The 19,603-nt window shown below is 47.1% G+C and overlaps 1 protein-coding gene across 2 annotated transcripts; it reads right to left on the reverse strand.

Annotated features, from left to right (window-relative positions):
• Positions 1-2,960: 2,960 nt before the first annotated feature.
• LOC115402771 (bone morphogenetic protein receptor type-2-like) lies at positions 2,961-18,008 on the reverse strand. 2 transcript variants are annotated; one of them, XM_030111312.1, is made up of 19 exons: positions 17,759-18,008; positions 17,009-17,133; positions 14,038-14,229; positions 13,660-13,872; positions 13,005-13,109; positions 12,703-12,794; positions 12,378-12,611; positions 11,272-11,386; positions 10,692-10,852; positions 10,452-10,599; positions 10,019-10,155; positions 9,581-9,717; positions 9,213-9,390; positions 9,069-9,138; positions 8,870-8,949; positions 8,693-8,794; positions 8,455-8,583; positions 5,976-7,122; positions 2,961-5,790 (listed from the first exon to the last, which is right to left on the reverse strand). In XM_030111312.1, exons 2-19 carry the CDS (start codon positions 17,061-17,063, stop codon positions 5,474-5,476), a joined length of 3,612 nt encoding a protein of 1,203 aa, XP_029967172.1. In that variant the 5' UTR covers positions 17,064-17,133; positions 17,759-18,008; the 3' UTR covers positions 2,961-5,473. The 2 variants fall into 2 exon arrangements, with proteins under 2 accessions (XP_029967172.1, XP_029967171.1); XM_030111311.1 differs by having other exon boundaries at positions 17,009-17,136.
• Between the last annotated feature and the right edge of the window lie 1,595 nt (positions 18,009-19,603).

The following is a 19,603-nucleotide window of genomic DNA, read 5'->3' on the forward strand; positions in this document are numbered from 1 at the left end:
ATGAGAGGAGCTCAGTCCAGTCCCTCATTTCCCTTCAGCTTGGTCACAGAGAGGATCCATCAGATCCAGAGTCGTTTGGGTTCTTGGAGGGTTCTCTGCTACAAACATCTTCTGGCACATTAATGGAAGCCGCAACCTATACTGTAACATTTCTGTAACTGTACCTAAAACTATCATTAAAAATTGGAGGTTTCGCTGTCGTGTGGTTGAGCTGACTTCCTGATTCAGAGTCCAGATTTCTTCAGGTTCCTTAACAGACAGGATGTAGACGTCTGCTGTCTGACGCTGCTCAGAGAACCTGGACATTTAAAACATCTGATACTTGGTTTAGTAGCACTATAAAACAAACTAACATAAAATTTGACATATGCGTCTTTATTTCAATGATGTGACATAATCTCGACATCATTTTAGTCCAACCCACATTTATAATCGAACTCTGCTGGAACATATACTGCCTCATCTCATTTTACTTTTTCTTTTTAATTTGTATTACTTGAGGAAAGGATAAGAGTTTGTTTTCATATTCTACCTTCAGGTTGTTACTGATTATAGGACAGACTGAACAGGACCTAACACCCCAAACCCAGAGGGGGGTCACGACCCCGGCAGCTCAGGCTGAACCTGCATCGTGACCCGATCCTGCAGCCAGCCACACGGACACAGTGTTAGTTCTGAAGGACGCTACAATTCACCGCAACAGAATCAGAAAGAGAAAAGACTCAAGACAAAATGGAAATACTGCAACTTTTTGAAACATTAATTTGAAAAATGAAAACAATGTGGCAATAAGAACACTGAGTAACACATGACAATGCTTTCCTCTAACTTCCATACATTTATATCACAGGTGTGAAGTTGTCATTCTGGTCCAAACGTTCACTGCAAAGAACAGAGCCTGTAATGTGCAGAGCGGTTTTCACCCATCCGGAGCACAATCTGACGTCACATCACGTCAATTAAACATTTCTGTTTTAACATTTACTGAGTTTTGGTCACTTTATTGGCTGCAGAACACTGAAAGTTCTGACTTTAAACAAGTCCAAACCTTGTTGGAACAGAACTGACTGCCACGTTCAGAGCCTCACAGAAATCATTGAGAAGACTTTTATTGTGAAGGCAGCCGGAGACTCTTCCTGCACGTGCCTGACAGAAGCGTTCATCCGTGCACATTTCCACACATGGCTTCTAGGAGAGAACCTCCCACCCCCGCCAGTAGCAAGGAAGCTATAAAAGCATTTGGGATAAGATTTCACTGAAATTATTATCTTCTTCTATGATCTGTGCAACTGCATGTTCCAGAAATACTGTTAATGAAATGCGCACACACACACTATATATATGTATATATATATATATATATATATATATATATATATATATATATATATATATATATATATATGTATATATATATATATATATATATATATATATATATATATATATATATATATATATATATATATATATAAATAAACTCCTCTTTACATGGTGTTAAAGGATGTTTTCTGTCAGCCGTTTCCTGTTCTCTGGTGTGACTCCTGGATGATCCCGTCCCAAGCCCATGTTCTGTACAGACCTTCTGCTGGCCCTCCGTCAGCTCATGGATCCTTCCAACTGCTAATAATAAAACTAAACCTTGGAACAAACAGATTCAAATCAGCAATTTCTTAATTAAAAGTCTGCACCAGTACAACCGCCTCCCTGATATTTAAGATAAATTTAAGCAAAAAACCTTGAGGGAGAAAGAAAAGATATGGTGAATGTTAACATTACCTTATTTTTATCCTCACTTTGATATTTAGAAGAAATAACATCCAGTCGATTATCACTCACCGCTGTCTGAGTTTTTCTTTTCCTCATTTCTCTTCTTTCTTTTCTGGCTTCTGATAACTCTGTTCCATGACTGCATGAAGCTTGTTGGAGATTCTGGTAATGGCTTGTTTGGTCTTCCCTGCATTGACCATCCCAGTGTGTAAACTTGGCTCACAGTCACACTATTGCTTGTTTTGCCTGCCTCGTTGCAAAGGACTTGGTGTTATGTGATATCATTAAACCTAACATGCTTGAAAAGTTACTCTGTTGCCCAAACCCACATCCACCACTCCAACTTTTGATATGGATTCAAACTGAACTAAATTTAACTGAAGTGAATATCTTTTACGTATGTCATTATACAAGGGGACTGATGAATATATATATATATATATACATACATACATAGTATATATATATATATATATATATAGCTGCTACTGGGCAATGCACTGAAACAAGCTAACTTAGCAACAATAAAATTAAAAAACATAAAACAAGACTAAACAATTTCACCGTATGCAAAAGACGCAAGATATATACGACAGACTGAGGCGGCAGTGAGACTGATGCCACAGTGACAGTTTGGCTGCTTAAACAGCAGGAGGTGTGCAAGTAAATGGCCTGTGAGTGTGAAGAGGTCTCGTATGGCAAGGAACGTCTCGTCACCTCAGCCTTCAGGGAAAGTGTTACCAGAAGTTTCCAGTTGCATTTAATTCTTATTTTTCAATAATAACTAACTGAGCAGGAATCCCGCAATCTGGTATGATTGACACCTCAGTCCATCAGCTAAATGCCAATGCAAAGTGGAAATAGTAATGTCAAAAGGAAAAAGGAAAGAAAATGGAGAAAAAAAAGGGAAAAAGGAAAAACCATACACAAAAATGTTGCTTTATATTTCCATTTGTTTTATTTTTTTCCTTTTTATATTTGAGCATTTATTTCCTTCTCAGGATCGGGGGCTGTGGAAGGGTGCTTTACCATGCATAGCGCCACCTGGCGGCCTCTCCAGATGCACGGGTGCATTGGTGGAGGTTGGTGCTTGGCAGCAGCCTGCCCAGGCCCTGGCCTGGGTGGCAGGCCCTGTTAGATGGAGGTGGAGCAGGGCCTGCTCCATCATGTCTGATAAAAACCACAGCTGAACCATTTGACAGGGTTTATTGAGCCACACTGAAGCAGTGAAACATGCTTATTATCTTTATGTTGTAAATCTACACACACAGACAGACAGACGGACGTGGATTCACTGGAGGCACATGAAGGTTCGGCTCGCTCAGTGTTCTCCGTAAACCAGCTTAAAGGGAACGGTTGCTTAACTTCTCTGCATCAAAGTTGCTTTCAAGCAGCGAGCTGCAGTTTCAGGTCCGTCACACAAACACACGAGCGTCTAAAAACAGCACAAGCTGTAGAAAATACAAAAGAAGCCGAGTACAGACGATGAGAGGAGACCAGGGTGTGACAGTCCCATCTGCGTTTATTACTTGAAATCTGCAGCTGTGAACAACAAAAGGTCCTCCTCTGTCTTCTTCCCTGGTTTTATGAAATGCCACCAAACATCCAGTTTAACAAACGGTAAAAAAAACATGAGAGCAGGAGTGAATAAAAATTGTGCGAGGATACACTTTTCTAACTTTATCTTAAAGGTGAAGTGCTCATATTGACGTCCAGGCAGGGAAACCTGAAGTGAGTGACGGATCGATGAATCCAAGCTTCACACATGCTGAAATCTCTCCTCCTCCTTTAAAGGTACAACGTGCCAGACCGATGCAATGCTGCCTCTGTACGATGGGTGGCAGTAGCAAGCAGAGGTCTGCAGGTATCGGCTGGAATTACAGCACGGGTCAGCTGCCGTTAGCTGGTTAGCTTATTAGCTCATTAGCTTCTGCCGGTTCCTCTGCTTCATAAGGAGGATTATTTTTCGACAGTCTGCACCTTTAAAAACGTCTCATTGTCGTCATCCATGTCGTGACCTGAGCAGGTGTGATGTGACTGAATTAAATGAGCCAAACACGAGGAAAACAAACAGACGTCCACTCCACAGCTCACCAACTTCACAGAAAGTGCTTCAGGTGAAGAACCGCAGGCAGGATCCAGGTCTTCAAACCAGGGCAGTCTTCAAACCGGACGGCAGATGAGCAGGGTCACCTCGCAACGTCACCAAGAGTCTCACAAACATTGACTGTAAACTCAAAACAAACAGTCCTCCGACCCCCGGTCCACTGGGGGGACTGCTCAGAGAGAGCAGAGGTCCCAGCCATCAGCTACCTCACTGCTAACCCATTAGCATTAGCTTCAAAGCAGCAGGTCGGGCTTTGGATCGTTCTTTCCAATTATATTTCAGTTCCATCAAACATTTAGTGAAAAGTGAATCATGTCAGAACATTTTAAACAAAAGGAAACTATCAAACTTCAGAACGATTCAACTTACTGGTCCAGGACAAACTGAGCTGTACATGAGCTGAAATTAGTTTGTAAAAACCCTTCAAAGAGGAGGGAATACCAAAGACCATAAAAGATTACCAGAGACCTCCAGAGACAGCTAGAGACTGCCAGAGACCACCAGAGATGGCTAGAGATGGCTCGAGACTGCCAAAGATGACCAGAGACCTCTAGAGATAGCTAGGGATGGTTAGAGACTGTCAAAGACCGCCAGGGACCAACAGGAGTTGGCTAGAGATGACTTGAGATGGCTCAAGACTGCCAGACACCACCAGAGACGGCCACAGATGGCTAGAGACTGCGAGACACCGCCAGAGACCGTGAGATGGCTAGAGAGGGCTCGAGACTGCCAGAGACCTCCAGAGATGGCTGGAGACCTCCAGAAACCATCAGAGACTGCCAGAGACAACCAGAGATGACCAGAGATAGTCAGACATGGCTAGAGATAGCCAGAGACCCCAGGAGACTTGCAGAGACAACCAGAAATTGCCAAAGATGATCAGAGATCACAAGAGACCACTAAGACCACCTATGACTGCCACAGACCACCAAAAATATTATAAACCTTGAGAGACCACCAGAGATGGTTAAACACTGACAGAGACCGCCAGAGCCTGTCAGAGACCACCAGAGCTCATCAAACACTTTCCAAGTTGGCTGGAGATTGACAGACTGTCAGAGATCACCAGTGATCACCAGACACAACCAAAGAAAGCCAAAAACTACAACAGATCATCATAGACCTCATAGACCAGACACCATCAGAGCCCACCAGAGACTGGACCAACTAATGGGACCCATTCAGACCTGAAAACCAAACTGTGCAGAAACCAGGAGAGCAGAGACAACAATCTTCTGCTGCAAAGGGACCGTCCAGCCTCACAGAATCCAGGCTTCATGTCAGTCAAGTCCAAACCCTGGACGTCCTTCCTTCATGAGACCACCTGAGGACACCCCACCTCACCACCTGCACTAAAAGACGCACCAACACTTGATCTGCTCAGGCAGGACAGGAGCGACAAATCTTCTATCAGGGGTCTATCAGAAACATTCAGACACCAACAGAAACCTGACGGTGACGTCTTCGCCATCGGTCCTTCACTCAGTGTGAGTTCAGAAAGCTTTTCTCAAGTCCACTTTTCTACAAGACAACAGAAGGAAGACAAAGAAGTGAGAAGCCAATCAGCTCTTCAGAAAACAAACTGTCAATCAGACTTCAAAAGCTCGTCACCCCGTCTGGCTCTGAGGTCGTGGTTGCCGTGGCTCCGCCCCCGACCAAAAACACCGCCATGCTAGACTTGGACTGGTTGATTTTGGGGAAGCCGATGTTTCCAGCTCTGACCAGGCCGGAGGAGACGTGGGTCTGTCTGTTGCTACTGGAAGTGAAATCGAAGTCCGGATCAGGAGCACCATCTGTGGAAACAACCCACGAGGCCGGACGCCATTTCTTCAGGGTATACGGAGTCTTGACGCGGCGCTTTATCTTCTCTCCGGAGGCGCTCAGACTGCCAGCATCAGACAGTGGATCAAAATCTGAGGAGAATAAAACCAAACTGTTAGCAGCATTTCAAGTATTGTAGTTCCAAATGCATCTAAAACTAATTCTAAACACCTCTAGAACTTTCAAAATCAGCTCAAGATTTTGCCAAAAATGAGTTCATGCAGCAGTTTGTGGGTGAAACATCTTCTAAGAGGATTGTTGGTTCTTCTGGACTCACCTGAGGAGGTGCAGGAGGATGACAAGTCCAGGGAGCAGGGTCGCTCCGGCCTCCGGACTTTGTTCGGTTTTTCCCGGATCTGCAAGACCTTGGGTGATAGTGGTTCTGAGTATGAAAGATCAGAGGTCCCCGAACCTCCTCCGGACTCTGAAGGAGGTTGTGATGCAGGATCATCTGGAACAGCAGCTTCTGGGTCTGAAGCTTGAAGTTCTGGATCTGAAGTTTGAGGTTCAGGATTTGAAGCTTCTGGATTTGGGGCTGGAGGTTCAGGATCTGAGGATGGAGGTTCTAGATCTGAAGTTGGAGGCTTTGGATCTGAAGAAGGAGGTTCTGGATCTGAAGCTTCTGGATCTGGACCTGATGTAGGTGTCTGAATGGGCATTGCTGTGTCTGCAGTAATGATTTCCGAAGATGAGGTTGGAGCTTTAGGAGCCTGAAGATCTGGTACTTCAACTTTGCATGAACCAGAATCTGGACCTGTGCATTCTGGGACCAGGTGGCCTGTTGGATTTGGTCTGGTGGTCATTTCTGCATCTTCTTGGTGACCTGGACCTAAAACTGGACCACTATCCAGACCTGAACCTGGAGCGGTGGCAGGAAGCCTGCTGGTGGGTGGACCTCCCAGCTGTTGGAGCTCAGAAAGCTTCTGTGGGCCTGTGACGGCGCCCTCTGGTGGCCTGTTGAGCCGGTTGTTGTTGTTGTTGGAGTTGGAGCCTCGCCCCTGCAGGACGCTTTGGACTTGGTTCTGGTGGTGGAGAGGAGGAGGCGCTTCGTCCTCTGCGGGCGGCTGTTCTCTCCTCAACAGGGGTTCGTGTTCATCTGGACTGAAGTTTAGCAGATTGAAATGTCCATCATCTCTTCCCTCCATCATTTCCCCCTTCGCCTCCTCCTGCACCTCCTCCTCCTCCTCCTCCTCCTCCTCCCGTGGTCCCGCCGGGTTCGATCGACCTCCGCCGATCGCCTCATTGGTCACCAGGGTGGGAACGCCGGCGTTATATCTGCTGGTGACCACCATGATGCTTTGGACGTCCTTCCCAGAGGAAGCTCCACTTCTCGAGTTTGTGTTGTTGGTAACCGTGGTTACCAGATGTGGCTCTGCAGCCATGACCATCGCCACCGTGTTCATCTTCGCAACACCTGTCTGCACCTGATGGACAGTAGGTTCTGAATCAATGGCTCATCTCGTCACACATGAAGAATAGAATAAAACCAGTCCACAACTGCAATCAGTCGTAAAGGAGTCTGAAGCCAATTCCATGACTAGTCCAAGCCCACTCCACAACTAGTGCAAATCCACTCCATAGCTATCCAAAAACCCATCCCATAATTAGTCAAAACCAACTCTATAACAAGTTGTAAACTGGACCAAAAGCAATATAAAACCTCACATCAACATTACTCCAAATAAATCACAAACCAGTCAATTACTAGTAGGAGTGTAACAGTACACAAAAGCTACGGTACGGTATGTACCTCGGTGTCAGGGTCACGGTTCGGTACATTTCTCGGTACAGTGGGGAAAAAGAAACAAAAGCTCATGATATGTACCAGAACATCTTTCCCGAGCTTTCCCATGCGACAGATTTACACGAGACTGGCGGGTCTTCCAACTCCACACGCTGCATCTCTAATTCCGCTTGTACTCTCTTCTTCTTTTGTTCGTGTTTGGATCTGTTTGTTCTTCTTCTTCTGTGGTAATGGTGGTCACTGGCAGCTTTTAGGCTCATTACCGCCACCTAAGGTTGTAATCACGACTCGCTTTTTTTTTTTTTCTTTCCACTCACTCGTGTATTTGTCGTGTGATTGTGTATACCGACCCGTGACGAATACAAATACCGTTACACTCCTAATTACTAGTCTAGAACTAGTCCAAAAACACAGGTCCAGTCCAAAATTAGCTGAAAAATAATCTGACAGGCATCTGAAATAAAATCAAAACTTCTTCTATATAGTCCAACACAAAACAAAACAAAAAAAATCCCATCTTAAAAAGTCAAGAGACAGTCCAAAATTCATATTAGTCATAAAACAATTCATAACTATTCTTTAAGTAGTGTACACCTAAATGTATACACTTTTAACAGTAGAACTAAGAAAAATTAGTGGAAAATCAGTTCCAAACCACTTCATAACTAGCCCAAAACCAGTGAACTACAACAAAATTATGTCTGCAACTAATCGAACCACTCCATAATGTTTCAAGAACTAGTTCATGACGAACTGAAAAGCATTTCAAACTAATCTGAGACCTGTGGATAACTACGACTTCAGAACTTGTCAAAACTATTTCAAAACCACTCCTGAATCAGTTAAGAACTATTTAACAACACCCCGAGAAAAGAAACGAACAATCCAAAACTCATCCGTGACCCATCAAAAAACTAGTGTAAATAGTCTATTATTGAAAAAAGCAATCATTGGTCTAAAACTACCCATCGAATACCAGAAGTGAGCTGGTCTGAACCAGGTCCTGACGTACCTGTCGGTGGTTGGTTTTGGACAGCAGGTGGAGGCTGGTGGGTCTCTGGGGCAGGTTCTGCTGCTTGGGGAGGGGGTGGCTGGCGTTATCTGCCCCACTGATAGAGCTATCTGCCCCGCTGAAGACATCCTGCAGAGGAGACAGTAAGTCTTTAGCCTGGAGGAAAGACAGACACAGACAGGGACACACAGAAAGGAACAGAGTGTTTGCTGTGCAGCAGTTGAAGGTGGAGATGTACCTGCAGCAGCAGCTGGGCGGAGCTCTGCGACTCGGAGGCGAAGCGTTTCTGTGAGAGCTCCATCAGATCTTCGTGAGAGTTCTCCCTGAGGTTCTTCTCCACCTGCAGAGAGAAGAACAGCAGGAGTCACCACAGCACCTCCACAGGAAGCTACTCTGCAGGAGCTACTCTCCATACCTCCGCCGCCTCCATCTTGGTGGCCTCCAGGTCTTCTTCAGTCAACTGCAGGCAGGCAGGAACACCAGGCACAGCTCCACCTGTAGACCAGTAGGAACTGTCAGGTCCAGCTGACCCAACACTTAGGTCTCATCCACTGATGAGACGAGTTGTGGTTAAGACATGACTCAAACTGCTGGAGTGTGTTGGTGTGTGTTACCGGTGTGTTGGCACTCAGAGATGGTGCAGAGGGTGGACGGAGGCGGCAGGTTGGAGCTGAACAGTCGACTCTGCAGACAGAAGAGGTGAGTCAGGAACAGGCTCTGGTCTGTTGGTGAGGGTGCTTGGAGCGCTGAGCCTGTACCTGCTGCCGCTCATGGTTCCTGTTCTTCTCTGCGACATCGGCTCCGCTCGACCCCATTCTGATGGTGGCTGCTGGGTGGGCGTCGCCCTGGAGATTTCTGACCACGCCCACCTGAAAGTCCTCAATAAAGGACGACGCAGAGCTCGCCTGCGGCGGCCAGCGGCCATGTGACAGATTCCTGGAAGACAGACTGCTCCATCAGGCACGGCGTGGAAACACCAGGAGTGTGTATGGCTGTCGTGGTGTGTGTAACTGAGGCGGTGTATAGACCTGTGGTCGTATGTATGAGTGTAGACCTGTGTTTGTGTGTATATCTGCAGTTGCATGTACAGCTGTGGCCATGGGTCGACCTGTGGTTGTGTGTATACCTTTGGTTGTGTACTGCAGTTTGTGTAGTCATCAGTGCGAGGTCAAACAGTCGCTCCTCTGCACACTGAGCAGTGAGTCGAGCCTCTGCGTCCTGATCCCAGCAGTCCTCCATCGTCTCCTTCAGGGAGCGAATGGCCTGCAAACACAGTCCAGGCTCAGAGATGAGGTTGTGCCATGCTGTCCTGACTTCAGGAACAAATGCACTGGTTGTATATGGCGCCGTTTTTTTCAGAGAATTAAAGGTCATTTACAATTACATTATTATTTCACTCCATAACTCCAGGTAAGGTATGTATTTAGCCACAGCTACCCTGGATTAGACCGGCAGAAGCGAGGCTGCCATCAGCCCATCTGACCACCACCAACCCTCTTAGCTTCCCAGATCTGACGGGATGAGGCATCAGCGAGGCGGTATGACCACAAACTAACGCACGCACCAGGCTGTTCTCCTTCCAGGCTTCAGGGAACCTGGGTCTGAACTTCTCTCTGACCACCAGCGTCTGCATCTCCTCGAAACTGGGATGATTCCCCAGCTCAGCCTGGAAGGCCAGCTGGTACTCGGGAACCGGTTCACCTGAACGAACACACACACAGACACACACACACACACACACACACACACACACACACACACAAAGAGAGACCTTTAAAAAAATCCTTTATTGCTCCAATTTCATTTCTACAGATTTAAAAACCTGTCTAGAACCCATCAAGCCAGGACCAGGCAGGACCCAGACCGGCTGTTCCACAACCCCACCCAGACTCACTGGCTCCCCCAGGTCACAGCCTCACTCACACCTGGCAGGGGTGCCCACCACACAGCGCTCTGTTTGTGCAGCCCCTCAGTGCCTGCTTGTGTCTGCTGGGTACCTGGGAACAGGTCAGAACACCTCCTGAAGCTCTCCCAGTACAGCAGACCCAGAGCGTAGACGTCCACCTGCTTCAGCGCCGCCTCGCAGTCTCGGAGGTTCAGAGCTCCGCCCAGAACCTCTGGCGACATGTAGCGCACCGTCCCCACCTGCACACGCCACAGTGCCGGTTAGCCCCGCCCCTCTGGCCCGCAGCCAGACATGTCAGATCAAACACAGAAACAGAAACACCGGAGCTCACCTCAGATATGGCCATGGTGTCGTCGTCTCCGTTCCGGCAGGGCCGGGTCTCCGTCAGCCTCATGGACAGACCAAAGTCTGCCAGGACGCAGGACAGGTCGGCTCGCACCAGGACGTTCCTGCTGGTCAGGTCCCTGTGAGCCACGGCCGGTTTGTACATCTCTGAGGACACCACAAGACCACAAGTCAACAAGACACTGACCCCGTCGCCCTGTCGGTGGATCAGCTGCCCACACTGGTAACTATGGTGACCACTGGGAGAGGGAGGAGCCACGGAGGCTGTACTGGTGTCATAACGGAGACAAAAAGAAGCTCAAAGAGGACAAAAACAACTGGGTGGTCGAATGAAATAAGCGAAGTTTGGCTGGATGGAGGTTAAAGATAGAAATGTCAGTTTCACCAGGATGACGAACGCTGAAGAGTTGTTATCTTTAAATACTACATCTAGACAATAAATGTCCTCATCACAGTTCCTCTCTCATGTTCAGTGAGCTGAGACAGAGTGAGACAGCTGGGACAGAGTGGGACAGAGTGAGACAGAGTGAGACAGCTGGGACTGGCAGCCTGTGATTGGTTGGTACCTCCTCTGTGCAGCTCCGTGTGCAGGAAGGCCAGTCCTCGAGTCACACCGTGAGTCATCCTGCAGCACGTCATCCAGTCCACCGTGTGAGAGGACAGGTACTGGGACAGACAACCCTGAGACACACACACACACACACACACACACACACACACACACACACACACACACACACACACACACACACACAAAGTTGAGAAGATGAGAGGAAAAGGAGGTGTGTCTTAAAGTCTTTCCTGCTCAGAGGAAAGACTGAACATGTGTGTGTTCAACATGTTCTCAGCTGGACATCTTAACAAAGAATCCACAGATGTTCACAGGTCAGAAATGTCTTCATGAGCAAAGTCATCTGTCCAGCTCTCTATCCCTGTGTGTGTGCGTGCGTGTGTGTCTGTAAACTAACAGTTGAACAGCTGATCTGGTTTGCATGACGGCTGCAGAGGAATGCAGACATCACAGTCAGTGTGTGTGTGTGTGTGTGTGTGTGTGTGCGTGTGGTCAGGGGCTCCAGACAGCAGCAGGGTGTGTGAAGGCGCCAGCTTCAAAACAATGGCATGGAGGAAGAGAAGCTATGGCTGCTCTGTTGCCCCCTGCAGGCTGCTCTGGTCACTGCACCACACTGTGGTTCTGCTGTTTTCCAGTATGTCTACAACCAAGACAACTAATCCAAAACTTGTTTAAAAGCTGTCTCTGGGATCTCAATGAGATGGAAATATGAAACTGAGGTGTTGGAGAAAAAAAAGAAAAAGAATCATTCTCAAATAATCCAGTCCAAAACTAGTGTAGGATCGTTAAAAATGAGTTTAAATGGTCCAAATCCAGCCCAGATCAAGTCTAATAACTGTTTGATCCACTACAACCTGTCCTAAACCAGTATAAACTGGTCTAATACTTTCCAAGCCAGTATAATCCAGTCCAAAACCAGAGTAAACCAAATCCAGAATAAGCCAGTCTGAAAGATGACAAGTAGAGCAGAAATATTTAATTCCTCTTAGTCTCAGCTGTGGAGTTTAGCATCAGTTCTGAGGTCTAGTCTCAGCTCTAAGGTTTAGTCTCAGCTCTGAGGTTCCTGCAGATCCAGCTGCAGATGTTCCACACTGGTCTTACATGAGGGTAGAACTCCATCAGGATGAGGAACTCGGGCCGCCCGTCGCTCGTCGTCCTCTCGTCGGCCGTCAGGAAGCGGGCGATGTTATCGTGCTGCCGCAGCAGCGGCAGGAAGTAGATGGAGCACTCGTTGGCAAAGTTCTGCCGGTTCGCTGAGCTGAAGAGTTTGACGGCAACACGGCGCTCGTTGAGAGAGCCGCGAAACACGGCGCCATACCGGCCTCGGCCAATCAGCTGTCAGACAGGAGAGCAGAGAACAGGGTGAGGGGATCCAGGCTGGAACTCTGGAACTCCTCTGCTGGTGCTGGAGCCATCATGACCGTACCTCCAGTAGCTTCAGGTGGTCCAGGTCCATAGAAGACTCGGTGTTTCCAGACTCCACAACATCCAGAGCAGATAGAGTGTGTTTATGCTTTCCTGAAAACACACACACGCACACAGAGCTGATTATTGGAGCTTGATGTACTGTCTGCAGGATGTTTACACTGAGGGGGAAGGAACTTCCTGATTGTTATCTCTGATGTGAGAAATTTTAAATATCTCATCTTCCCATCAGGGACGTTGTGTGTGTGTGTGTGTGTGTGTGTGTGTGTGTGTGTGTGTGTGTGTGTGTGTGTGTGTGTGTACTTTTCATCATGCTGTATCCCAGGAACAGTCCCACGATGAGAATGGCTGCTATGGCGACGGTTACCAGGGCAACGAGTGCTGTCTTCTCTGTTGTCAGCTGGCGGCCTGTGACCATGATGATGTCATCATTAACATCATAGTGACATCAACTCCGAAAACACAACGAAGGTCCCGAAAGTCCCCTAGAATCTGAGGGTCCCAAAAGTCCCTTAAAGTCTGAGGGTCAGTAAAGTCTGACAATCCCTAAAGTTCTAAAATCTAAGGGTCAATAACGTCTGAAGGTCTCTAAAGTCCCCTAAAGTCTGAGGGTCCCTGAAGTCCCCTAAATCCTCTTCCTGTTCCCCTCATTAATGCTGCCAAAAGATAAAGCCGAACTCACCACTTTTTGTTTTGTTTTGTGTTTTTTATAACAATTTATAGACTTTCCAACTACAAAACTTTCATCTTAACAAGTCAACATATATTTGTTACAGTGATACATCTAGTGACTAAAAAGACTCCTTCAGGATCGGATATTTAGGAGATGAATGACAAATATTTCTGAATCATTTACCTGACTTTCTTAATTTTCTACTCTATATAATTTGAATAAACATCTTCATTTCCTCTGCCCGGCTACAGCAGGTGTGACAGAGCTTTGCGATTGGCTGCTCACCCATGTGGCCGTCCTCTCGGCCGCCTGTCTTCATCAGCCTGAGGGGGGGCGTGTCCGGAGTGGGCGGGGCCTCGGTGAAGTTGGTGTTGCAGAGGTCACGGGCACAGCAGCAGAAGCGGTAGTTCGCCTTCCACATGTGGGCGGGCGAGGCCGCCAGCAGCTCGCAGCGATCGCTACGACACTCCTGATGGTTTCCCACGTACGGCCAGCAGCCTGACACACAGCAACACAACACTCACTCAGGGTTTGAGTTGAAGAGGTGAGTGACACTGAAAGCTGACTGGTTTTGGTAGCAGAGTCATGTGACTATGCTTTGCTAATTGTTAGCCAAACATTAGCTTTTTACTGCTAATAGTTCTAGTTCGATGTTAGCCTCACCTTGGTTCAGCAGGTGCATTTCGCCATCTGCTCTCCTTTCCCACAATCCATAGCAGCGGGATCCATGGCTGCAGCGGATCGTGCCGTTTTCCTGCACCACTCCTCGCAGCTCATTGGCCAGAGCAGGCTCCGCCCCCTGCAGGCTGCTGGTGAAAGCACACAGTCGGCCATCTCCATCTTCTAACTGGAAACCTGTAAACACCAGAAAGAATCTCTGAAGCAATCGTGAGGTCTCAGGGGTCACAGGTCAAAGGCCACAGCTCAGGGGCCACAGGTTGGGGGCCACAAGTCAGGGACCACAGCACAGGGGCCACAGGTTGGAGACCACAGGTCTCAATAGAGATATAAAAGAAGACTGTGTATGGAGTTTTTTTTCAGTTTCCTGTGTTTTTCACAATGTTTTTCTGCTGACTCACAGCCAGCAGTCCTTAGATGTTAACAAAGATGCGTGTTGGTGTTCTGCGGGCGGGGCTGGGGGAACGAGCACTGTTCCGAGCTCACCGCCTGCAGTCACCTCAAGCTCGCCTCCATTAATGCAATGTCCCAACCGCCCATCTCTCAGGCTCGAGGAAGTCCTGCGAGCCGCAGCCTCACACTCCATGTTTTTTCCTCACACTGATGAGACACTGGGAGCTTCCTGTTAGAGTACATCGGCATCCTGAAGGGGGCTTCGCACCACCCACAGAAAAGAAAAGCTTCAACTCAGCTGCCGATGGTTCATTTAAACACACACACACACACATACATACAGGCAGACACACATACACTGTGGTGTTAGCAGAGTGGTGGTTGGTGGTGAAGTGGCTGGTCCTGGGTGTTTGGTTGTGGGTGGTGCAATGGTCGGTGGTGGGTGATTGGTGATAGTGGCTGGTTTATTTGTGGGTGGCGGCTGATGGTGGCCGGTTTCGGGTGGGTGATGGATGGCTGGTGGTTGTTGGTGTGTGGTGGCTGGTTTCGGGTGGGTGGTGACTGGTGGTTGGTGCTGGCTGGCTTTGGGTGGTGCTGGCCTCAGCTCTCAGGAATGTTCCCTTCCCTCCCTGAGCTCTGGGAGCAGGCTGAGTGTGTTTAGTCTGCAGTCACAATGAGAGGAAGGTGGAGTAGGCGGAGTGTGTCGGCCTTATCAGCCTCATCACAGCTGAGCGGCTCAGACTGCTCGACGACGGCTTGACACTCAGCCAGTCAGACGACAGATTCACAGTCAGCCAGTCAGGCGGCTCCTGTGTGTTCAAGAATCTGAAGAAAGTCCAATAAATGACACAGATCAGGAAGATCTGGTCTGGAAAGCCATCATGGTAATCTAGATCATATTGAGGTCTCCAGCCTGTTCCAACATGAACTACTGAAGTAGCAACAGAGTCTCTGAGAATCTCTTAGAATCTCGGAGAACCTGAGAACTTCTGGATCCACAAGCAAAGACACAAACACACCAGAACCTGCTGGAGTTTCTCAACCACACCACAGATCACCAACAACCCAGAACTGGATCCACGAGCAAAAACATGTCTGGATCCACAACTAGATCCACAAACTAAACCATGACTGGATCCACAACTGGACCCACGACCAGATTTGCAGACAAACCCACAGCCAGAACCAACTGGATCCTTCAGATGGTCTTGAAAACTACCATCCAGATCCTTCCACATTTGACCACTAACTCATCCTGATTACTACCAAACTGTGACTGCTGACTGCAGCGACTATCTGTGACAACTAACTAGGCCTGATTATCATTTAGGGGTAATTCAATCTAATTACTACCCAAACTAATCTTGATAACTAGCTAACTTCAATTACTCGATTCAGTTCAATTCAATTCAATTATTACCTCTAGTTATTACTTAATTGTGACTACTACACTACACTACACTAAACAAAATTAAACTAAACCAAACTAAATTAAACTAAACTAAACTATACTAACTAAATACTAGTTTAAACAGTTAAGTATCCACAAAGCTGCCCCAGGAGCTAGAATGCTGTGGGAAGTACGGTGCACTGAGCCCTGTCCTCTAATGTCTGAATGTTATTCCCTTTAGTCCGTTCATTGCTTTTCACCTGTTGTCCCCCCCTTCGAGGGGGAGTCTTCTCCAGTTTCAGTTGCTGACTCCACTATTACGAAGGCCTATGAACAAGCTCCGTCCGGACCGGGAGGACACCCCTGTCGGTCCTGCCCGTGGACTGGCTTCGGTTCTACTGCTGGGATCCGTGGTTCTTGTGCTGGACCGTCCAACGAACTGTCCTCAACATTGTCCTAGGCTTTACTTCTTATTGTCTCATGCTAGCTGTTGCCAAAGCTGTCCGTCCCTGGGAGAGGGATCCCTCCATACTGTGGTTCTCCCCAAGATTTCTTCTTTTCCCACTGGGTTTTTGGAGTTTTTTCTTGCCGGATGTGAGGGTCGAAGGCGGTGGTTGCTTCGTTCTGTCTCGTTACTGTAAATATTGACATATTACCATTATGCTTATTCACTGTTTTTACTTTTACCGACAAATGTAACATCTTGAAGCCCTCTGAGGCAACTGTTGTTGTGATACTGGGCTATACAAAAATAAATTGATTGATTGATTGATTGATACTAACTACCCTGATGACTATGACCATGGGCTAACCACCAACCAATCAATCGAACCGTACTATCTACTAAGTAACCTCACTTGCGAGCTCATCGTATTTACTACCTAACCATGAATATTACCAAATCACAATTAAAGGCTAAAAAATACAGTTACTACTTTTATTAGCTGACCCACATTAATACTGACCCAGAAAAACGCCAAACACAGATTATTCCCAAACCAAGATTACTAGCTAATCCTCAGTGTTATGGAATATATAGCAATACCTAAACCTTTCCTAACAGCTGACCACTTCTCCTAAACTGACCAATCTTCCTACACCGACCAGTCCCCTCTACATTCTGATGACCTTCAGTTAGTTGATTCAGTATTTGCTGGTTTTAGTGATACTAACCGGTTACCGCCGACAGCAGCACCCACAGAAACACTGTAAGTTTGGACAGAACCATGTTGGCCGGGCTCAGACTTAGACCTCCATCAGTGACCCCGGATCCTCCTGCAGCACCCTGACCCGAGCATCTGCTGGAAACAACAAAACACACACTTTAGTTTACCACAGTTTATCTCCACTAACACAGTTTATCTACAATTAACCGTTTTATCTACATTAACACAGTTTATCTGCATTGACACACATCTATAATTCAAATGTTAAATGCACGTGTATATTATTTATAATCATCTCTGATGTACACGTTTACCTTATTTCTGCAACATCTCCGACCATCTGACCTTTACTAGACGTACATAGGACGTATACGTGTGTGCGTGCGTGTGCGTGCGTGCGTGCATTATATACATCAAACGAACAGATCCACATATATGTCTGTAATATCGAGGTGAAGCATCCAGAAGCTTCACTTAATGCGTCTGCAGCTTTAATACACAATCCACACCACATAAAATGTCCATATGCTTCACACGCGCGCGCGCACACACACGCACACTCGTCGCCTGTGTTCTTGTAAAGCGCGTGTACGTCGTAAATCGTCTGACCGACGCTAATTACCTGAGGTGCCGGTAACGTAACGGCAGCTCTACTCTCACCGGCGAGGCTGAAGGGAGTGGCGCGCGTGTACACACACACGCACATACACACACATGCACGCACACACACACGCACACACGCACGCTCGGTTGTTACCTTTCTGTAGGAGCAGATGATGAGGACGTCCGTCCCTGAGGATGAATGTTCGGTCCGGTTCAGCTCGGTTCAGTTCGGCTCTGATCGGCCGGTTCCGGTCCAGGTCGGTTCGTTCCGGTTCAGTTCGGCTCGGCTCGGCTCGGCTCGGCTCGGTTCGGTCCAATCCCGTGTTAATAATCCGAATGCTTGTGTGTCAGAAGCAGCGCGCGGATGAAGGTCCTGGCTGTCTGCGGCCGCAGCTGGAGACTGAAGGTGAAGCTGCAGCAGCACATCTGGAATGCCACTTCCGCTCTGCCCCTACACAATAAAAGACCCGGACAGTCGCATTATCCAAATAAAGCAACACAATGAGATCCCGTTGAAGTCAAACATTCTTGGAGCAATAAATAAATAAATAAATAAATAAATAAATAAATAAATAGCAATCCAAGAAGCTGCAGAACCAGACCCAGAGCTCCTCCTCAGAGTCTGGTTCTGCAGAAAGTCTCCCTGAGTCTGGCTCTGGAGGAGTTGTCTTGAAATGTGTTGAATTTTGTGCTACAATGAAATTGAAATTAACCCTGTTCGACAGTGATTGTCGAGTTTCTACCTGCTGTGTAGCTGGAGCTGAGCAGCTGAGTTTGTCTGTGTCACCTGTACATTTGTTCGAGAGAAAACATGTCTTTTTACAGCGCTTCTGAAAGGTTCAGCTTGAAGTTTCAGACTTTCACTTGGCGGACTGAGCGATCAGCCAGTGCGCATGCGTGGATCAGTTTCAGTGTGTAATGTTCACATCCAGTAGGTGCAGTAATGCTGCAGAATTGGTTTGCTAACAGCTGTACATTGGAGAAGACGGTGGTCAACAATATCAATACGAACGAAAATTAGTCAAGCGGCAGATATTTTAAATAACATGTTGACATCTGTGACCGCTGGCGGCAGCGTGGCCTCTGCTTTGACAGAGCAAGCTGCTGCACTCTGGGTTGTAGCCCCGCCTCTTCCGAAACAAATTAACCTCTCACACATACATAAAGCTCCCATTCAAACTATCACATGCACAACCTCTTATTCATACTACCATCAGTTTACACATGCACATGTATCACTCATTCAAAGGTGTGTAGGATGTCTTGTTTGTATGTGTGCAGGGTTTAAGTATGTATGTGTGAGTTTATACCATTCTATATCCATGTTTGTGAAGGTATAGGAACATTCATTTTATGTTTTTATGCAAGTGTTTTTAAAAGAATATGTATGATTTTACAGGTTCTGAGACAGTTAAAAATGAATTCTGTCATCAGAGGCAGAGGAATTGTGGAAGTCGGGATAAGTGGAAATACACATACACAGACCTGAAATGCCTGAGTTTGAAGCCATCTGTTTGGCTGACTTGGTGCAGGATTCTGTACGGGCAGCAAACCAAAGGATCAAACGCTGTTCCTCTTCTAAATGACAAGGGATACGTCCAGATAAGAACCGGAGGGAAAACTGCCTTCTAGATTACCCCGCATATCACTAAAGAAGGACTCCGAAAAGTCAGACAATGAGGTGGACAATGTGCCTGACGACCAGAGAACATGTGTTTGTAGGAATCAGGCCCATATGCAACATTATGGAACATCCTCAAGTATCCTGAACATCCTAGAGGAGTCTATTTCATCCTGGAACATCCTGGAACATTCTGGAACATCTAGACTCATGACCACAGAGAAGAACCTTGGATTGGACGAGTTCTTCATTGGGGATTTTGAGATCATGGCTATTGGAGCAGGACCGCATGGTGGGGCAGTGGTTGGCGCCACTCTTGCCTCAAAGTCATTGGTTTATATACTGAGCAGGACATTCTGTAGGGAGTTTTTATGTTGT

The sequence above is a fragment of the Salarias fasciatus genome, chromosome 16 (genome assembly GCF_902148845.1).
Source record: "Salarias fasciatus chromosome 16, fSalaFa1.1, whole genome shotgun sequence".
Classification (NCBI taxonomy): domain Eukaryota; kingdom Metazoa; phylum Chordata; class Actinopteri; order Blenniiformes; family Blenniidae; genus Salarias; species Salarias fasciatus.

Excerpts from the sequence above, each read along its gene's own strand:
- LOC115402771 (XM_030111312.1), bottom strand. The coding sequence starts at position 17,063 with ATGGTTCTGTCCAAACTTACAGTGTTTCTGTGGGTGCTGCTGTCGGCG. Across the intron at positions 13,110-13,659 it reads CCGAGAGGACGGCCACATGG|GCCGCCAGCTGACAACAGAG; the intron begins GTGAGCAGCCAA and ends TCATGGTCACAG. Across the intron at positions 10,853-11,271 it reads CACGGAGCTGCACAGAGGAG|AGATGTACAAACCGGCCGTG; the intron begins GTACCAACCAAT and ends TGGTGTCCTCAG.